Source organism: Polypterus senegalus, chromosome 4 (assembly GCF_016835505.1).
Source record: "Polypterus senegalus isolate Bchr_013 chromosome 4, ASM1683550v1, whole genome shotgun sequence".
NCBI lineage: Eukaryota > Metazoa > Chordata > Cladistia > Polypteriformes > Polypteridae > Polypterus > Polypterus senegalus.
This window is the reverse complement of record NC_053157.1, coordinates 80077718-80100791: the sequence shown is the minus strand read 5'-3', so window position 1 is coordinate 80100791 and position 23074 is coordinate 80077718. Positions and strand designations below refer to the sequence as shown.

The 23074-nt window shown below is 37.4% G+C and overlaps 1 protein-coding gene across 1 annotated transcript in view; it reads right to left on the bottom strand.

Moving 5' to 3' along the window:
• Positions 1-10828: 10828 nt before the first annotated feature.
• The window catches only part of zdhhc2 (zinc finger DHHC-type palmitoyltransferase 2), a 249563-nt gene continuing 237317 nt past the window's right edge, over positions 10829-23074 (bottom strand). The window contains exons 11-13 of the mRNA XM_039750921.1: positions 17198-17307; positions 14943-15016; positions 10829-14290 (exon numbers count right to left, since the gene is read on the bottom strand). Of these exons, the coding sequence (XP_039606855.1) occupies positions 14976-15016; positions 17198-17307 (151 nt within the window). The 3' untranslated portion in view covers positions 10829-14290; positions 14943-14975. The remainder of the gene's footprint in view (positions 14291-14942; positions 15017-17197; positions 17308-23074) is intronic.

Genomic DNA, 23074 nt, shown 5'->3' with positions numbered 1-23074 from the left:
TGAAAGGAAGGGAAAACAGAAAGGGTGTTTCCTTCCATTATTCTCCACTGCACCACAATCTCCAGGTAACTCTGAGGTCTGTCCACTATTTAAAGAACATGCTACACTCATAGATATTTCACCACTGTTAGAAAAGGTAACCAGTGCTGGAAATTTGATTTGGGAAAAAGAAATCAGATAGAAGGCAGAGAAGCTGGTGAGTGTGAATGGCAATTGTTGACTACAGGGCATGAACTGGATAATGGTTTAAGGATACTGAGTGAAAAAGTGTGGAATTAAAACATGGAACAGTGGAAATCAAAGGAATTCAAGTGCTTGTGTATGAAAGGTCTGAAAATTCTAGTGCAAGAATGACTGAGTTGGAAACAAAGTGCATCGGTTTAGGAGTTGGTTTGAATGAAACAGGACACGCCAAAGAACAAAGGATGGGGAATGGTGCAGCAGGAAGGTTTACAAGCTCAGGCAGCAAGTCAGGAATGCACAGGGGTGTGAAGGTCCTAACAGCTCTGCTAGGCCCAGCAGTAATTAAAAAGCACACACACTTAGGTTCAGTAATTCGAAAACCTGATTGACCAGTTGTTTAAAAAAAACGCCTATGAATCTCCCTGCAATAAAATGGAGAAAAGTGAGCTGGTCTTGAGTAAAGAACAAAGGTCAGTTTTAGGAGAGATGTTGGATTTAGCACTTGGATTCTGGAGAGGTTTTAGCCCACACTTTCACGTAGCAGTTACCATAAAATAAAAAAGGACACACAGGCAATGAAAAAAATAGAAGGTTAGCGCAGGAAGACAGGAAAGGGAAAATAGTTATTTCTGTTTCCATTTTCTGATCTTTTGCCAATAGTGCAGCACAGTAAAATCCATGCAGGAGATCGGGTTACCACTAGAGCATTGGAGTGGGGTGGCACTAGTTGCCAAGCTGTTCCAATGAATGCCCAGAAGCAAAGTTTGAATGTTGGCACCAGGTCAACAACCAAGCAGATGAGATGGACAGAAACTGCTTTGTCTCCTTCCATTTTGCAGACCTGCCTACATAGCGTAATGAAAAAAGAAAAGAAAAGACAACAAGCAAAGACTAAAGACAAAGACATGAAGAAGAACTGAAGAGACAGCAAGAAAAAGACACTTACTGGGGATTAAGTGAGTAACAAGTCCACAAGCCATGCAATAATAAGGCTAGTCACAATAGCTATAGTTTACAAGGAAAGGTTTGTTCATTACTGCAGCAGATTTATATTTTAAGGGGTGGAAACTGAACGAACCAGTTAAGAATGCCAAAATATGGGGATTAATTTTGGGTTCATAAAGTATACATTCTGGGTATTAATTAATAAAGTTGGATAATTAATACTATTAATAAAGAGAGGTATACTGAGCAAATTGGTGAACTTTTCAAAAGAGCAGCTGCAACTGATACATTTGCAAGTCATATGGTCTCCGATGTTTAGGTATAGTTTTATTGGGAAAATACGGAAGTCCTGCTGAGATTGTCAGCTGTGGTACAGGCACAGGACTAGTGGGCAAGTATGCATATGGTGAGCAAACAACTCTAGGGGTGGCCTACAGGGGGAATGATGAGGGTTGCAGAGCTGTGATGTCTCATGGTGGTGATGCCAGCCTATGTTGGTAAAGGCTGATGGCAGTCAAGAATTGCACCATGGGTAGAAAAGCACAAAAGGGAATTAAGTCAACCCCAAATGTGTTAAGAGCGGCCGCAAATGTTGGCTTGTGAACAGTTTATGCAGTGGCACATGTGCTCTCACTTGGGCAGAAGTGGTTGTACTGGCACCTGTGGTATGTTACCTTTCAAAGTTTGATGTTAATTGTACAGTTGCACATGCTTAAATGGATAGTTTGGGACAAGGGTGTAATCAGCAGTTAGACACAAAACCAGTACAGATTAAGAAAAGAATCACACAATAGACTTAAATTTCAGTGGGCTAGATGACATATGAAGACTGCAGAAAGCTAAAGAAACAGTTGAAGAAAGCTGGAGCAGATATAAGTCATCAGGAGCACATCCAGGTTCTTCAGATTGTCTTTGACATAACAAAGATATGTAATGGACAAATGGTCACGCACAACTTTTAACACTGGAAAAGCAAATACTGTAAATCAAAGCACAAGTTATTCAACAGACTCTGCAAACAATTAAGACTGTTTAATTATAAAGACATTGTACAAAAGAGTTATCAGGGTGGAGTGTTGTGATGTGTGATTTTGCATATAAGTTGATAAATATTTTTTATGTATTTGTAACTTAGGCAAAGTAGTGTAATATTGGTGTTACATTATTGATAATAACAGCAATGGTTTGATGGTCTATTTCTGAAGCAAACTGTCTATTACAGAGTTGCACGGCGCTACAGTTTCTCCTGCACTCATTACTGGTCGGGAAACAGCTTGGGGAAAAATGATGGTCTATCACAAGGCATGCCATTCGCACACTCAAACTGCACCATTGAAAAGAAAACCCACGTGAACCTGGAGAGTATATATAAAATCAACAGAGACACTGACCAGGGAGAGAATTTAACCTGTGGACTACTGTGGCGCCACTTAAACAAATAAAAGACACAGGCTACAGAAGAGTGTGAAAGAGAATTTTACCATGAAGTTATTCATTTATTGAACATATTATCACTTACAAGCATTAGGTGTTAGGCGATAATAAAATAACAAAAAATAAATTGTATACTTTATAATTATAAAGTGTTCCATTAAGATCATACTTTGGAAATGCAAAAGATTAGAGGACATTGCAAACCACTGCTTGGCTTATGTTATTCCTTGTCAGGGGGAGACACACAGATTTAGATTACTTTCAGTCAACCTTGACAGATAATGGAGGAAGTTCAGAACTTGGGGGGAAAAAGTCTCAGCTGCCAATGAGATATTAAAATAGGTAACACTGTATACTTATGGCATGAAATACTAAAAAGAGTAGGAACTTTGGCATTCTCACTGTAAAAAGACAACTCTGATAATGTACTTTTATTTTCAGAATTTTTGCAGAATTTAAGAACAAATTACATGCGAACTGTATTTCACAGCTACTTAATCTGTTTTCTTTCACCTGGAATATGTTTGAAAGTTTCTTCCTTATCAGTGATGACCTTTGTTACAGGAGGATGCTGTACAGAAACACTCCATGGTTCATTTATTGCAATGCACAAAACATTTGCATCTAAACCAGACTGCATAAAATGATTAGACCTCAGAGATCTTGCATGGAAAGCAAATTACAATTCATACAGCCCGACGGATGTAGTAAAACTCTTCTTCACATGTTGTAGAAACAAAAATCATTGCAAACTTCTATTGGATGCAAAAAAGCAATTAAATTAATGACTGTAATGTTGTCTGAAGTGACAGGAGAATATGAGAATCCACTTAAACTTCAATATAGGCCGGTCCAGATCTAATTATGCAATTTTCATTACGCTATTAAGTTTATTACATACAAAATCACCCGAAAAATCCTGGACCATTGAGGAGTGTGCGGACTGACGACATGCAGAATCGCGTTTGCAGCGAACTGGACTCATCCCCACATAAATCAAAGTCATCCAGACGATCTGGATCTGCATAATTAGATCTGGACCACCCTGTAGCTCCCTGTAAGCTAACAAATAAATGATACTGTATATATTTACAATGGAAAATAGAAAAAGAAAAGTGCAAAAATAAGTAGTAGCACTCGGGAGAAATGAACAACATAATTCATCCCTAGTCTAACATAAAGTGCAATATTTTTCATTCATTTGAAGAGTGTAACTGAATACTTCCCTAATACATTCCTGAATCCGTAAAATGAATTTTTGTAATACAAACTCATAACTACCATTAAAAAACTATTCTCACTCAGATAATACCAAAATGGCTAAAAATTGACAGCGTTAGTTAAATACTGTAATATTATAGTCATCTAAATAAACCCTAAGAATACAGTCCCCATAATTCAATATTGTTTAATAATTCTCTATTACATTAAGTTTCACCTTCAAATAAATGGCTTTCCATATTTCTTGAGCTTTTCAGTACTTCCACTTTCTTTTTGGAGCCATGATGCTCAAGATAATGTGAGAAGATACATGAGAGACAAACATGATAAGCCGAGTAAAACAGAGCACACGATCACAGCATTGAGAATATCCTGGCCCACCCCAAACATCTAGCCTCACTCCTTTGAGTCCGTGCCACAGGTTTTGCGAGATGTACTTGGAGTGACTGTAAAGACGATCAGATGTTAACTCTAGATAACTGTCCCCGTTTTTAGAAAGCAGCTATTTCTAACTGTGAGAAGCCTGTAGTATATGCAAATGGCCAAACATTTGTTCACAAAAGTGTTGACGGATGTGTGAGAACATCACCTTATTCTTGCATCTGCTTCTGCAAGAGTAGACACTGGCACCACACATGCTAAATGGATGGGTGATTAAATATGATTAAAAGGTGAGCAGCAGATACTTCACACTATATTCTTGTGGATGATGCTCTGTTGAAATAAACAACTTTACAGTTAACTAAAACACAAGTGCTAGGATGATATTCTTCATTTGAACCGAGTGTCACTTAGTAAATATACAATACACCACAATGCACGTTAATCACATTAGGAATAATCAAAATCACTTTATGGTTAAACTGTTACTGATTCATCCACCTAGCAGAACACCCAACCAATACAGTAGTCCATTTTCTTAACCTTAAGGGAATACTCCTGCTAAAAATTATATATATTTTTTATATGTTACTTACCCAATGTAGTTATAGTGACAGCAAAGACAACCTTTTAATCCATCCATTATCCAACCCTCTATATCCTAACTACAGGGTCACGGGGGTCTGTTGGAGCCAATCCCAGCCAGCACAGGGTGCAAGGCAGGAAACAAACCCTGGGCTGGGCGCTAGCCCACCACAGGGCGCACACACACACACACACACACACACACACACACACACACCATAAACACCATAAACACTATGGACAATTTAGAATCACCAGTGCACCTAACCTGCAGACACAGGGAAAACATGCAAACTCCACGCACTACCATGTTGCCCAAACCTTTTAATCTCATGTTTTCATACAAAATAGAGATTAAAATTGTTTTTGATAGAATATGTGACTATGAATAGACCAAGGCTGGGCAACAGTAAACAATATCAAAATTCTCACATTATTTGTGTTGCATTGTCCACATGTCAAGTCAAGCAGTCATATGCTAAAAATGCCCTAAACACTTGTGCGTTTACTTGTTAAATAAATCACATCCAGAAAACACACTTGAGAATGAAAACTGAAGAGACTGTGCATTTGAATTGAGGACACGCCTCCCCCATTCATTGGTCACATTTCTATCAATGCACCTCATGTGATATTGACAGTGCAAGGTTCATTAAGAAGAGTACAGCTAGAGATAAAAGGTTAAAAATAAGTGAAAACATTATCATGAAGAGAATATGCCTAGTACTTGTAATATCTCAGATGTGTCAACAAGCTATGTATCTGGAAGACAGCCAATTCAAATCCCATTATTGCCAGAAAGGATTGTAATCTGTTGAGCCCTTGAACAAGGCTGTTAACCTGAAAATTATTCAATTGGTGCTGTACAATGGCTGACTTTGCACTCTGACTTCCCAAAATGTCATTCGAAAAGACAGATTCCCTCTGGGATTAACAAAGAATAGCAAACGTTTTCGCAGACAACTAGATAATCCCAAGGTACTTGTGGATATGAATACGGTACAGGGTGAGTCAAAATTATGTTAACATTTGAATGGTGGAAACAATTTATTCACAAAACATACTTCATATGTGCAAGATGATTTACAAGAATGTCTCAACCTGTTCACCATCATGTTCAACACATGTACCATATGTGGCCAATAAATTGTCCACAAAAATTGTATATAAGTATATACATAGCAGTACCATTAGTGTTAACATAATTTTGACTCACCCTGTATAAATATGACAATGGCAGGCACTTCTGCAGTTCAAATGCTTGTTCACATTTGAGCTCATTAAATTTTTCTTCACAAAAATGTATTTTTGGTACATTGTAATCATACTTCTTGATGATTTGACATTCATATTATTCAACAAGAGTAGTGAGAGGTGTTTTTATAGACATATTTGATATTATTTTTGTGGTTGTTTGAGGAGGTCATCATAGTTGCCTAGTCTAACAGAAACTTTATTTTCTCCATTATTCATGACAACCCAAGATAACACTTTTTTCAAAGCTATTACAACAATTACATGGGGTAAGAAACATAAAAAATATAATTTTTGGGTGGAGTATTTTTTTAACCCCAACCCTAACCTCACAGGGCTCAGATGAGTTATCTTTCATCCTGGGGAACACACACACAATCATTTACTAGAGAATGCAGAGTTTTCTTTGGACGGTGGGAGAAAACCCATCCATCTCTTATCTGAACTCATTTTATTAATTAAAAACTTGTGGTAACTCAGAGAAGAAGAAATCAACCTGGGATGAGTCCACTACACACAAATCTGTGCCCAAACACAAACCTGCTCATCCCGAGCCAACTTGGAGTCTGCAGTTAGCCTAAGTGTACAGCAGCAGCGCTAAAGCACTGTGTGGTACTTTTCTATTATCGTGATGCAAAGACAGGCCTACCCCAACTACAAATACCATCCTTAAAGTTAGTGGGGTGGAGCATAGTTACCTATAGGTCCCTAAAGTTAATGTCCCCTTTGGGTGTCTAATCTTAAAATTCCTATTAGGTGCCTAATCATAAGTTTTCCGTGTTGTGTCATGATAATACGATTTGCATCATGATAATAGAAAAGTACTCACTGTGTTAATGAATTTAGGAAAAAATGGAGAATGAAAACTTCTATATTTTATAACCAGTGGCTTCTGAATGCAGCTCAGTTGCTTAAAATACTGTACTTATTATTTTTTTCTCAAATCTTTTTCTGTATTTAATTATCTCCAAAATTATCATCCAGAGAAAATACTTTGCATATTTTAATGTAGGCAAAAAAACAAGAAAAGCTGATATGCTAATATGTTTCCTTTTCATACAGTACATATACACAAATAATTAAGGTAGCCTAAATATGGTAGATTAAGTAAGTAATTTTATTATGTAAAAAGTTTTAGCTGTAGCTGTTGCTTTGATTTCTGTGCTTAAATGTCTTCTTCGAAACTTTAGTGGTGTTTTGTAGCCACTGCATGCTACAATATTATGCATGGATGGTATGAGAATAAAGCCATTTTTATGAAATTACAGTGATCCCTCGCTATATCGTGCTTCGACTTTCGCGGCATCACTCCATCGCGGATTTTACATGTAAGCATATTTAAATATATATCACAGATTTTTCGCTGGTTCGCGGATTTCTGCGGACAATGGGTCTTTTAATTTATGCTACACGCTTCCTCAGTTTGTTTGCCCAGTTGATTTCATACAAGGGACGCTATTGGCGGATGGCTTAGAAGCTACCCAATCAGAGAATGTATTACATATTAACTAAAACTCCTCAATGATATACGATATGCTTCCCGCGCGGCGCTTGATTGTTTGCTTTTCTCTGTCTCTCTCACTCTCTCTGCCTGACGGAGGGGGTGTGAGCAGAGGGGCCTGTTTGCACAGAGGCTGTTTGCCTAGAGGATACCTGAGGATGTGAGAGGAAAACCCAACAGACATGGGGAACAACGTGAAATCTCAACACAGGCATAGATAACTCTGAGTGACCATGCTGGCCACCTCAAGATGTTCTTGATATAATTGTATTAAAATATATAAATAGATAAAGTGTGACTGTATACTAAATTAAAAATCTGTTAATACCCAATGTACATTTTAGGGATTAGAGCAGGGGTTGGCAAAGTCAGCCCTGGAGAGCTGCAGTGGCTGCAGGTTTTTGTTCCAACCCAGTAGCTTAATTAGAAAACAGTCCTTGCTAATAATTAAATTTCATGGCTTGTTAGTACTTTAACTCTGCCATGTCAGGTCGTTCTCATATCCAAATTTTTTTCTTTTATTTCTAAGGATATCATCTAAATCATTTGCAGTTTAAAACGGAGGAGTAATTCTCAGTCCTTCACTTTTTTCTCTTCACCTACCTAACAAGTATTTAACTCGCTCGTTCACCCGCACCGTTTCTCAACCCTTAGTCTGTGACTATCTTACTCAATACAACTGATGAATCTTAATTTGTAATTTAGCTTAGCTTGGGTTTCTCTGAAAAAATTTGGCTTAAACAACAGCAAGTAGAACCTGCTACATTGCAGGTATGTTACCGATATTGACCTGAAAAAGCACTTCATGGAAATCCTGATGTTTCTGTATAGAAAACAGTTAACAGCTTTACCTAGGACTTCTAATATAATGTATCTGCATTCTAATTCATTTGTGATTATTTAGTAAATACTGAGGAACAAAAGAAAGACTAGACACTAAGCGACTGAAGGGTACACATTCCAGACAAGTGTTTTAAGGGTTTTCCCATGGCACATTGTTGCCCCTCAGGCTCTGTAATTTAAGTTACTTCATGTTTGTTTACAATCTAAACAAAGTTTTGTATTTTCCTGCATTTCTCTCTACTATAAAAAAAAATCTTGGAAGGTTGGAAGGAGACGAGATGTGATTTTCTCCCAGAGACACTTTCATGTCCCGCGAGACGAGTCTTTATGACAAGAAGGTTTAACCACAGCAGGGGCTGGAAATAAAACAAAGAGTAGTTGACAAAGTAGAACATCGTAAAGAGCAGGTTAGAGATAATGAAAGTACGAAAATTCGAAAGTCTCAAATAAAGGATAGTAAAGATTGCATTAGCACAAACAAATGGAAATTATTACTTGGTGAAATAACGGAACAGTGAAAAGAGATTGAATATATTGTTCGGATTTAAACACTTAAGTCAAAGACTTGTAGATCGTCTAATTCGTGTTGCCATCATGGAAAAAAAAAGGTAGTGTTTCTTCCCAATGAAGAGGCATATCCATGAGAATTAAAAGAGTTGTTGTTTGGTGAAAGTGAAATCCCGTGAGAGAAGAGCTTATGCAAAGAGATTTGGAAAAGTCCTGCCCACATAACCACACACACGGTTCATTCATTTCTCATTTGTGTGAATGCTATTGTCAGACACATTTCTTGTAGAGAGAAAGAAACGATATTCACTCACGGCCAGTTATATGTTTCATTGGCATGAAAAATTCAATATTGATGAAAAGGTAAAAGCGAAAAGAGATCGAATATATGAACATAAGTGATATGACAAAAAGTGCACTGCGCGAGATGCAGATCACACAGCATCGCAGCAGCAGCAAGCCAGCAGCTGAACGAGCTAAGAGGAGGTAAAAAAAAAACTATTTGTTTTTCATTGTGTCACCATTTAAAAGGGGGTTTCGGAGGAGTGACCGTGTCTCCTTAGGGTGTGTTCAGCCCCCTCTAAAATAATGTGAGTGGCAGAGACGTGGGGGTTGGCGAGCGATGCGAGCAGGGGGAAAAGCCCCCTAGTCTTTGAAATTAATTTTGTAGTTAAATTTGAGAATATTTACTTTGCGACAGAGAATGTGAAAGCTCAGTAAATCTGCTTATGAGAAAAAAGCAGTGATTGCCTCACAGCTGGCAGAGCCAGTTCTCAGACTGACAAATATATTTACGGTTTTCATCCTTGCTTGCTTTTGTTTTGCTTCGGAAGCAAATTGATTACCACCCCCCAGAATACGGCGTGTTAAATTAATTTGCTTCTCAGTTCGACTCAGAGACAATATGTGTTAAGTAATGAACTGGTTTCTATTCCAGGATTGTTCTCTGCCTGTATTAACTGGACTTGCCAGCCTATGTTGATGCCATCAACTTATATGTTGTCTCCATGTTAGTGCCTTGACAGATGGATCAACACATGTAGAGAAATACATCTTTCACTGTCATTTTAAATGAAGCAACCTGGATTGCTATAGACTTAAATCAGGTTGCCTTTGGTGTGAATTCCATTTCTGCAATGAAACTGATGATCACCGGATTTATGTGTTGTGGACAATCATGCTGTATGTACACCATGCAGAAATGCCACTTCGCCACAGCAATAGATATAGGCACCATTGCCTGGGATAGCTGGTCACTCCTGCCACTGATCAGTGTACTATGACCATTTAACAAATGGTTGAATTGACGTTGGCAACTTTCAAAATACTTTTCCTAACACAATGGCCTGTGTGCTGTCTTGGAAGAAAAAGGGACCATTTGTAAGCAGAGGAGCAGGAAATATGATGTAGTGAAAAAAACACGCTAGGACCATTAACTGGAAATCAAACTACACTTTCTGAGGCCCAAAAACACTAAGCAACAATGAAAGTCAAAGTGTACAAGCACAAAAGCTGTAAAGAAGTTTAGTAAATGCTAAATAATCTCAAAGGATATATCCGCTATCTGAAAAAAATCACCCTTTTAACCCCTCTTTGTAACCGGCATCGAGGCTGTGACTCGCGTTACCTTTAACAATCTGCTAGTGTCATAATGATAAAATAGCAAAATGGTGTCAGAATAGACGGTAAATATGAATGTTGTAAAATAAATGTAAACACAAGCGCAAAATATGAAATAACTACTAAAATACTTCTGGGAGTCTAGAAACTCTTCAATGCATCTGAGGAAACGAAAATGTTAATTAAGAAGATGAAGCAAACAATTAAAGAATGAAGCCTGTTGTCATTTTCCTGTAATAATAATAATAATATAATAATTCTTTGCATTTATATAGCGTATTTCTCACTACTCAAAGTGCTCAGCAATTGCAGGTTAAGGGCCTTGCTCAAGGGCCAAACAGAGCAGAGTCCCTTTTGGTATTTACAGGATTTGAACCGGCAACCTTCCAATTGCCAGTGCAGATCCCTAGCCTCAGAGCCACCGCTCTGCCTTAGTAGGTGGCTGCCACCCCGTGAATGTGTGGCACAATCTAGGAAACCAACTGCCGCCGTCCCACTCCTGGCTCATGGGAAGTGCAGCTGCACAAAGTTTAACTGGTTTGTAAAAGGACACCATGTCACCTTTTTATCACAGAATGCATTTGTTGTTAAGGAATAACACTGATAGGAAGTTGTTAGGAGACATTTTGACACTTACAGAATTGTTTTATGTAAAATGACCATCATTTTGTTTAATCTGTTTAATTTCACAGTATTTTGGTGATATCTTTTCATTGCTGTTTTGTATTAATATTTTCTTAATGGATGCTGTCAATAGTGGACTGACTTTCATGAGTGCCAAGTGTCATGTGTTTGTTGCTTTGTCTTTTCCAAAGAATGATTTACTGGGTACAACATGGAAGAATTTCATGAGTGTACAGTCATTAACCTGTTTCCATTTTTCACACTCCTAGAATAAGGCAGCTTGTCGAAGAGAACCCTTAACTTGGCACCTTTTGGACACTTCATCTTAAAAAGTCACAATTTCCCTGACCAGGTAAAGAAATAAATCCTACTAAATGGGGTTATCAATCTTGGGACCCCAACTCCCTCCCAGGCATCCTGTCTGCTGTCTTTTTAAACACCATATTGGTTAAATCAATGGGACCTGCTGTTAGTTACATGGCACAGATGCAGGGTGGCATTTGATGACATCACTCAACAGTTATAAAGATGATGACACCTTCAAGATGATGTCTATTGAAGGGCATAACTAAAAAAATTAGGAAACTCTTACATGACTTGTTGTTTTGTTTTAGATTTAGCATTTAATGCTCCATGATCCAACCCTAAACAATGCTTGACTGTTATTTTGCACGTTCTTTAAAAAAAATAAACTTTAGTTCATCTCTGGCATGTTGATACTAAAATTCAGAATGAGTGGATTTGACCTTTGTTCAATCAATAGTAACAAATCCAACATCACATTATTAATGATTTATGTGCAATTTGTCAAAAAACTGAAACACTTTGCTATGAAATTAAAAAATGTTGATAAATATTACAAGGTTTTAATTAGAGTAATATATATTTGTCATGAAGGCTTAACATGAAGAGCAGGACATAAATATGTATCCTTGTAAAAGTAAGAATAAAACACTACTCCATTAAACATTGATTATTTAAAATAGGAGAACCCACAATGCAAGCCTTTTCTTGGCATCCTTACACTATAATAAAACAGCCCTCGAATGCTAAAGGGTACCCAAGTTCAGCCCCTTCTGATTCAGTCATTCATCATCATATCCTTTATCAAATCCACTTAATCCAGTTAAGGGGCTGGAGGGACCACAGCTTATCCATCCAGCACTAGGCACAAGGTAAGAAGCAATCTCTGAATCTTTGGGTCAGGACCAGGGGATCAGAGGAGGTGAAGGGTACAGGGCATCTGAAGCCATGTTTACAGTGAGAAAACCTGGCAAATGTAAGGTATCTGGATATTTCCCAGAGTACATGCAAAACTCTGAGGTGGCCAGCTGCTGTACACCATGGATTATATTACATAATTCCTATTCTGTTGTACAAAGGGGTACAACTGAAAGATTTTTAGTTGCACAAAAAAGGTTGAACATAATGTTACTATTTAGCAGAATTAGCTGATTGTGCTAATAAAAACAGTATTGTGCATTTATTATTGTGCATAAGCTGCTGCTCTACCACTTACTCATCGGTCAAGCTCTGGTTCTTCATGGCAAAGTTGAAACATCGGTCCAGGTTTAAGTTTAGGACTTTCTTTAGCACTGGGGCAACTTCCATCACAATGTTTTTCAGAGATAAATGACCATCTATTGGCAGAAATAGAACATTATTATCTGATGAAAATGAAGTATCTCTATGTAGGGTGGCCAACATCTTTATCTAAATAGTCAAGAATAGGCACAGTAACTTGAATAAGTCGGCATGAAACACAAGCTGTTTCCTTTTTGCATTCTGAATTAGGAAAGATTAAATTTATTGAAACATTATTTTGGTTACCAACCAAAAAAAAAAGTATTTTTTACTATTTATTAATAAGGTGTTTTCAACTTTTTAGGTTTCTTTTGGTGTTTTTCTGTATTATACAGTATATCTTAATAGAGTAGATCATCTGTTTATCCACTGGTTTACCAACCTAATATTTACCAATCATTAGAGTACAAAGAGCCAGCACTGGATACAACTGAGACTGGGATACCAGTCTCAAACAGGGCACGCCCATGTACTCACACTTATGCAGGTTAACAGCCAGCCATCAACTAACCATGTTTGTTTTTGGGATGTGCAGAAAAAACAGAGAACCTAGAGAGAATCCACTGATTCCATTCAGAAAGTGGCTTTCAATCCATGCCTCTGGTGCTTGACCACTTTGCCACTCTATTTGTTTAAAATGTTAAATACAGTTTTTTTTTTTTATTAAAAGTGGAAATAGTTAAAGGTTTTTAATTATAAAGGAGGATTAAGCATATAGCAAATAGTAAATTCACGAAGAACAAAGAATAATTATTATTTTTTTCACTATATTCTTCAGAGATGTTCAGTACCATTTCTTTCGGAGAGAGCCAATTTTGGCACATCATTTTTACATCATAATACCAAAACAAAAAAAAGCATCCCTTTGAAGAGTTGATCAATACTTTGATGCCCAACTAAGTATATTCTTTTACATACAGAACCCGAATTAAAACTGTCACACACTCATATTGTACTGTGAAGCAATGCAGCACTACAGTTACTTTGTAAGCGTATATTAATGTTTCTCTAATAAAGAAGAACACATTAAATCATGTTTTTTTGGAACTGGACTCCTAAACCCCATTGTTAAACACATTTCACTGTAACAAAGGCACCCATATTAATCTGCTTGGCAAAGCAGATGTTAATTTTACAATCAGGCAGACGACTGAACAATAATTGCCTTAATATCCACATAGTACAAAAAGTGCACAAATTTTATTTCTGTCTTTCCTTAAAAACTGCCTGAGTGTAACTTTTCTCTTAATTCGTTCAACAACTGTAATTCTGTTCATCACCATTACAATTAATTTAGGATGATGGGACATTGTATGTACACTCCACAAATGTCCTCTTCTAAATGACTCTTTAACAAACGGCATTTTGCAATCTAAAACTGGTCAAGTGAATTAGCAATTACCAATATTCTTTGAGTAGAAAACCCACTGCACTTTACTGATATTAAGATACAAATGTTCTGTGTATTGAGCAGTGATATGAAAAGAGCCAATCAGATGCTGGAATGCTGGCTGTGTCAAACACCCACACAGGCACAGAGATGAGGGTGGCCAGGGGACCAGCCGTTCCCGGTGCAATGAGCCTTTGTGTAATCTCTTCTGTAAGCAGCTGAAACATATAAAAAGGGTAAGAAATCACAGATGAGAAGAACATAAAATGATCTCACATGATCCTTTAAAAATAAGACTGCTTGAAGCTGAGCCAATTTAGCTTTTTGAAATTGACACATTCCAAAAAAGTACTATTTACCTGCCTTCCACATTTATAGCTAAACAAGGAACATGCTTACACCATGACAGTTTGTTTTCTTTCACAGGTTTTCCTAAAGTATAAGATTTGATCAAAAACATTGCTTATTACAGTGTTAGATCTTTGGGGTGTAACTGATAAATTTCTCTTTCTCTCCCAATTTTCCGGCACTATCATGTCGACCTGTTTGTTATTTCGACTATTATTTAGATCTGTTGTTAATGTGGTTGACTTGCTTGTAGGAGACTGGTACAATGCCTCTTCTTCATTGTTACAATTATAATTTATTTTAGTGTCACATGTTGCTCTAAGACTCTCTTATGTGACATCCTATTTGTGTTTCTGCAGTTATGACAACTGTCTATAATTGTACTATGTTTATTTTGCCATTTTCCTTTGGTTAAATGTACATATGGCAAAACTGAGATGTAAAGCAAGTTACTAGTCTCACTTGTATTTTGATTTTGCATCCATTTCGATGATACCTTAAAATAGCCACAGTTGTGCTTACCGTATACCAATTCAGATATATTGCCATCTGTTTCTAGGTTTCATTTTCAATTGTCATTGCTGGATTGCTTGTACCTATAAAGAAGCAAGGAAATTATATTTTAGATCAGTAACCAAAGATTTCAGTGAATATTATCTAAATGCAGCACTACCACCTAAAAGCAACTTCCGTGTACGATTTCTTACAGATTAGTTAGCTGCATAATTTGCTCAAAGACAGCTAAGGTTATCTTCTCTACAGTACAGACATGGAGAGTCGTCTCCATTTCCAAGACGTGCAGTGCTATGATCCTGCTCTTCTCTATGCTCATGTCATTCCTACCATTTGTCACAGCCATTTTTGAAGTGATCGAAGTCTTGTCAGATGTTTTTAAAATCAAAAGAAGAAATCATGTCAAACTGCGGCATGCTTAGGGTTTTAAAAAACTGATCTTGGTAACTGATGATAAAATAGGTGTTAAAAACCCAAAAAGCTTGGTTTTATTCTGTGTAAATAAATAAATAAAAAGTTACAAGCTTAGCAGTATTTTAGTTTTACTGTGAAAAGCAAGTGAAGGGGACTGAAAGAGTATGTTTGTTTTCACTTTTCTGTCTTATAAAGTTGTTTTTTCGTGTTTTGGTATCACATTAATTAACCAGTGAGACTAAAAACACAATAAATACTCTAATGCTAGCCATCTATATTGTACATGTTTTTTCAAAAGTAGCACTTTGTAAACCATAGTGATCCATGTGTACATATAGCCTTCTACTTCTCTGCATATTGCTTACTTATGGCTTATCTCTTCAGTAATTAGCAGTACAGGTAGTCCCCAGGTTACGGACATCCGACTTATGACTTATGAACGAGGATGCAGCTGAGACGCATGCGCCTCAGTAACTGGCACTCCATCATCTTCGGCTTGGGGACGCTGCAAGCGGTGGCTGGAGGGGGGTGATTTCGCTGCTCACGCAGTATAGTGTCCCTCGGGCAGCTCCCAGCGGCAAGCGGTGACCCGTGGTTCATAGTCACCGGGGCCATAGCTATCGCTCGTGTGCAGGATGATGGTTCACTGCCCGCCCACTACGCCACCACAGCTACTGCTCCTGACTGGACGCAGGCTGGATGGAGCAGAGGGCGGCGTTTCACTGCCCGCCCAGCACACACGGCTGGTGATGCTGCAAGCGGTGACCTCGTTGTGGCTGAATGGAGGCCATTGAGGGTGAACGGGGCGGCAGGGGGTAGCATTGTAGTGTGCCTCGGATGGCTGCCTATTGAATTGGGGTTGGGCGATTCACTACCCGCCTTTGGCCGCACCGTGTTTGTTCTCGGAGGCTGACGCTGCAGGCAGCATATTGTAGTGAAGGTGACTGTGTGGTGGGTGAGTGATGAACCTCCCCTCGCCGCCTCCATTCATTCTCAATAGCAAGACTGCTCGTACTGTTACACACATAGCAGGAAGTTGTCTCGTGTCAGTACATCAGACGTGTTGACAACGGGTGCCTTCCTGCTGTGATAGCATGTACAGTGCTGTGCAGAAGAGCTCATCTTAACCTTTTGTCTTCACCATTCAAGAATGTCTCTGAAACACAAATCTGATGCAAGTGCTGGTGATACAGTAAAGAACATCACCATTGAAAATAAAGTAGAAATAATAAAAAGGTCAGAGGGAGGTGAAACTCCATCATTCATTGGTACAGCACTTGGTCACAGTCGGTCAGCAATAGCATTTATTAAAATAATGTACCTGTTCCAACTTACAAGTACAAACCTACAGTCCCTATCTCGTACGTAACCCGGGGACTGCCTGTATATTTTAATCATCTACACTTCCTAGCTACAAACTGACAATGGCTGGAATTTCCAGTTTTCATTTTCAAAATGAAGTTAACTGTTAACATATTAATCACATTAAAGAGAAACAAAAAACACAAAATCTTTTTCTTTTATCCTAGAATGGATCACTTAATATCACATTTCTCAAATGTCTCTATGGCTAAATTAATGACAAATTTAAAAAAACAGAAATTAGGCAAAAGAAAAAAAATATTGACTTCTTTATTTTGTCATTAAGCATTTTTTAAAATCCAGACAAACAAAAAATGAGTAAAACAAAGCACTATGTAAGCTTGGCATTGCAATCCAAGCATTAGACACGGTGGTGCTCCATATTCTCAGTCTTGATTTGTCTTTCATCGTGTGTGTCTGTTTTCAAAGAATCCAAAGACGGTTGAATTTCTGAGTGATCTAAATATAGAGGTGGTGTTATGGCATACCATGCTTTTCTTTGTCTTCTACGTCATGCTCAGGCCAGGACTTCTCACTATTCAGCAGGTGACTTTGACTTTCTCGTAAAGGCTTGGCAGGAAATGGGTGATTGTCTCCACTGCAGAAAAAAAAGAAACATACTGTATGAAGATGCCAGTGCTCATTATACAGGTTTCTTTCAGGATACTTGTTTATTCGAGGAAAATGTTTTCACTTTATGACTGGAACTACATCATATTTTGAGATTGTTGCTGCCAAGTTAGGCTCTAGCTTACTGGAAATTGTGATATGTATGATGAATCTCTTTTGACATACATAAATAATTCAGAATCAGCTTGTGATTCGGATAATTCAAGTAGGTGTCAAACTATTCCAATTCAAATTATGAAATTATTATTCAATTAAAATCGATTCAAGAAGGCAGAAATACAGAAAATCCCCTTTTTCCTTTCACTGCACTGCTTCTTTTCATATATATTTTAATGTTTCAGAATATTATTGCTTATTTTATCCATCTCTCTATATCATGCAAGGACAAGTAAACTTACGAGACATAAAACACAGAAACTGCCTCAAGTCAGCATCCCACATGCAGACAGCTCATTTGTTCTTTGGAGATGTTTTGTCGATTAATTTTTATTTTTGTTTAGATTTGGAGAATATCGGGATTCTTTCTTTTCCAGTTACTGAGATATATATTGAGTTTGACTTAAATCTGGAGAATGATTTGACCAGTTTAAAATGTATCACTTTTATCTCCTATGAATTTGTTGTTGGCATTGCCCATTATTTAATTTAAATCTGATTAGACAAAAATAACATATAACATCCTGTATATATTCATCATATATAACAAAGATAATGTTTATTTGAGTTCTATTTTTTTTCAACTGATTTTTTCTTTTGTCAAAATCATAAGAGAAACCTCATATTACTTCCATTTTAATTAAATGAACCAGTCATAAGACAAGAAAATAAATAAAATCATAAGGTGTTTGTTTGCCATTCACACAAAAACAGCTAAGCAGATTTTAATACAATTTTTCACTTGTGTTTCCAAGGTCCAAGTTAAAAAAAATAGGCTACATTTAAGACAAGGCTATAATGAAGTGGAGACTATAATTCATATCATAACAACAACAATTTATTTCTTGTATAGCCCAAAATCACTCAAGGAGTGGCTTTAACAGGCCCTGTTTTATGACCCCCTAACAAGACAATACAAAACTCCCAAAAAATACCCTGGTAGGGAACAAAAAAATAGAAAATGGAAGAAATCTTGGCAAAGGCAATTCAGAAAGAGACCCCTTTCCAGGTAAGCTGGACATGCAATGGGTTTCAAAAAATGGAGTAAATATAATACATAAAACAAAACATCAGGCAGCGGCAGTGCAGTGGGCTGATGGGAAGGCTCTGCTATCAACACACACAAAGTGACATCTCATCTGAGACTACATGTACAGCATTTTCTTCCCAGCTAATTTGGATTTTTTGAGAGTATATCATTTTGTTTGTCCGTGAGCTGAGTTTAGTGAATGTCATGTCTCAGCCAAGGTTCCTCCCCTGGCAGGGCTTCAAATTTTCAAATCCATGCTTTATGTCTCCTTTATTCATTTTTGATTCTTTTATTTACGTCAACTCTATTTTTAGTTTTGGTTATGTATAAGAGCTGCCTTTGTTATGTTCCATGTGTTTTGTGGGCGGTCCCTCAAGAGGGGAGGCCATCTGCCAATCACTGCCGGGAACTTCCCACTGGCCAATAAATCTGGAGGGTCTTTCACAGTTCCTATTGGTTCATTGTGAATGCACTGTGGAGTCAGTGAGTAATCTGTGTTTTACTGAGTTTGTGTTCTTTGTATATTTTGGAATTTTTACCTTCTAGCTGTTTTTTGACCAATCTTTTTGACTCAAATTTTGAGTAATTTTTAAAATTATTCAATTTTAATTGACTTTGTTACAGGAAATTTGCCTTTGTGCTCCACTGAGCTTCATCCATCCATCCATCCATTATCCAGCCAACACAGGGCACAAGGCAGGAAACAAACCCCGGGCAGGGCGCCAACCCACCGCAGGGCACACACACCAATCACACACTAGAGACAATTTAGAATCGCCAATGCACCTAACCTGCATGTCTTTGGACTGTGGGAGGAAACCCACGCAGATATGGGGAGAACATGCAAACTCCATGCAGGGAGGACCTGGGAAGCAAACCCAGGTCTCCTAACTGCGAGGCAGCAGCGCTACCACTGCAATACCATGCCACCACACACTCAGCTTTATTGTGATTGAAATCTTTTTTGTGAAGAATAAATCTTGTATTTTACAAAGATATGGTCCTTACCTATATTTCTAGTTGGGGTTTAACAGAGCTATCCCTCTCTAGTGGCATTATTTGGAAGTGCTTGGGGACTATGTGCTTTGGAACTCTTTAGTTCTTGGGGCTCCTAGTTCATGATAGCCAAGGTGAATTTTAAAAAGACAGTTTTTGCCAGTTTATTTTCATCTAGACTCTTCTGACTCTTCCAAAATGGGTGTATGGTGCTGTTAAATCCTTAAAAAGTAATGTTCCTTTTTTTCCAAGCCCGCAAAAATGTCAGGTGTAAAACCACAAGTGAAATGAAGTTTCGCAACAATTTTGCAAACCTCTATGCAAAAGGAAACTTGACTGTTTTGCTCACCACTACCTACTATTTTGTGATGTGATGGTATACACAATCAACAGAGTTAGATTTGGATTACCGGGCAAGGAAAGTGGCGGCCTGCTCTGTGTTAGTCAAATATTCATTGCGCTGTGTGCTCCTGAAAATCACTCTAAAATAAAGTAATGACACTATAAAATAATGCAAAAATTACATTTTAGAAAAAGATGCTATGGTACAACTCTGCATCATTACTGTGTGATAGAGATAAGCTATGATGAAACAGAATGAAGCGTGATTTTTATTACATGATGAGTCACTGTTCAGAATATAGTGTAAAGAGTGGGCGGTGTTTGTAACATTTATTGTTTCTTGATAGTAAACATTTATTAAGTTCATTTTATGATTAGGTACTTATAATTTTAAACGTTGATGTCAATACAGCATCGTGATTAATAGCAATTTGACAAATCAACTTTGAACCATCCATCCATTTTCCAACCTGCTGAATCTGAACACAGGGTCGCGGGGGTCTGCTAAAGCCAATCCCAGGACACAAGGCAGGAACCAATCCTGGGCAGGGTGCCAACCCACCGCAGAACACACACGAACACAATTTAGAATCGCCAATCCACCTAACCGCCATGTCTTTGGACTGTGGGAGGAAACCGGAGCGCCCCCACGGGGAGAACATGCAAACTCCAAGCAGGGTGGACCTGGGAAGCGAACCCAGGTCTCCTAACTGCGAGGCAGCAGCACTACCACTGCACCACCGTGCCGCCCTCTTTGAGCCATCTTTATAATATTATCGTTTAACATCACTGGTGCTCTCTCCTGTAGTAAAACAAACACCTGCAGGAATATCTGTGAACTCCAATCCCCCTACCCCTCTTATTATAGATGCTTTCCACAAGTCTATGAATTCAGATATTCAACAAGCCATCCAGTTTATTATTATGAAATTAAACAACTATTTGTGAAACCACAGTAAATCAGGAAATACAAAGAAGTTCATAGTTCCAGGCTAGTAAGGAATCACTGCAACTACGGAATCCAATCATACGCAAAAAGAACAAATTCTCAACACATGAGAACTGACAAGTTGATAGTTATCAGAGAGGTAGCGTGGATGATGGATGGGACACTTAGTTTTCCGAAAGCAATGACAAAAAAGTCAAAATTTAAAAAAAACATAAATGTTAGCTTTTTTTTTTAACCTTAACCCATTATAAAAATACCCGGACAACACTGGGTACTTTGCTTATTTAATAAAATGGGCACACAAAAATCTATTTGATTATAATAACTGTACATGAAATCTACTGCATATAACTCTGTTATCCTCAGTAAGGAACATGTAAGAATAATGCATATAGAGGGAAATAATGGAAGACATAAAATTAATTAAAATATGCTGGATAATTATTTTTAAATGTTTAAATATAATAACTTTCTTTTGGATCTTTAATTAAAAATGCAAGCTCTGTTACTAATATTAATGAAAATAAATACTGCACATTAAATCCTCCCCAAAAAAATTGAAGATTTAAAACTATACATTAAAAACATTATACTATATTACTTTTGCAACTCTCTTATCCATAGAGTCAAGTTTAATAATGTGGTGATTGGTTTTGCATTTAATTCTTTCGGACCTTTGTTTTCCTTCCCGTCCTTTTTCATTTTGTATGTGAAATTTTGAGACCTGCTGAAACCCCTTCTGCATTCATATTTAACATTTGGGTTGTATTTAGAAATGTTGAAAATAGGACACCATTTTCCACATTAAATTTTAGTGTCTGGTCATTGGATATTACAGATGAAAACAAAAATCTCTTTGTTTCATGTATGTACTCGTTAGTCTTTCCTCATTAAAAAAATTGTCAAGAATGATTTCTGATTACGATTTTTAGATTAGATGAACGGTAGGACAGATTCTTGGTTTAAGAGTCACACTAAGCAGTTGACTGTGATTCACCTTCCTGATTGCGATATTAATTCTTTGCTTCTCTCCTTGTAGACATAATAGATAAAAGTGTTATACTTCTTACAAACAGAATCTCAGTGCTGTTACACTTATTATTATTCAAATACTCATTTAGGGGTAACCTGAAAGCACCAATAACTCCAACCAAATTAATATTCTGCATATTAACTTGATATATGATAGTCACCTCACTAAAAGAATGTGCAACATGGTAAAACATGAACCTTGTGCAGTATGTATCTGTCACAGTTTCCAACTTTGTAGTGGAAGAGGTTCCTCTAACAGGACACTTAATGTAAAGTGTCAATAATTACACTGTAACTACTATGTAATTACCTGTATAAGTACAGTGTAACTACGAGTTATTACTCCATAACTAACTGTGTAATACAAAGTAATGCTATAGTTAATTACTCAGTTGTCATTGTTATTCCACAGTTTATATAATTACAATGTAACAATTTATCACTGATCTAAAAACAAAAACATCAGGGTATGTAACTACAACTATGTAACAGATGTTCCATGGTCTGGGCCAGGGGTCCTCAATCCCAGTCCTGGAGAGCCGCAGTGGCTGCAGGTTTTTGTTTTGACCTGGTTGCTTAATTAGAAAGCAATTCTTGCCAATAAAGCACTAACAAGCTATGAAATTAAATTAACTCTGCTATGTCAGGTCATTCTCATATCCTAGATTTTCTTTCCCTTTCTATCATGCAAATGATTTGAAGGCTAAAATGGACGAGTAATTCTCAGTCCTTCACTTTTTTCTCTTCATTTTTCTTCCAAGTATTTAATTAAACCCAATAGTGCAGATAAATACACACAAGTGTAAATGTAAATAAGTTAAATGGAGAAATGCTGCTCTCTCTTGTCATTTGCATGTTATTGATAATAAGGAGCAATTAAAATAGCTGTTTAAGACAAAATTAAGCAACAAGGGCTCAAAATCACTAAAGTGAAGCAGAAGTGTTACTTTAGCAATAAGTGCTTTTTATTAAGCAACTGGGTTGGAGCAAAAACCTGCAGCCACTGCGGCTCTCCAGGACCGTGATTGAGGACCCCTGGTCTGGGCAATTGTAATGGAGAATTTCAGTGATAACTGCATAGATTTTTGATGATATTTCAAGATCTCTTTTAAATGGTGAAAGCACCTTTGGAAAATGGTTAGCGTTTTTCCCTCACGAATCCATTATCCTGAGATGGAATTCGGATGGAATACAGATACAGTGTAACTATGTAATAACTAACTATAACTT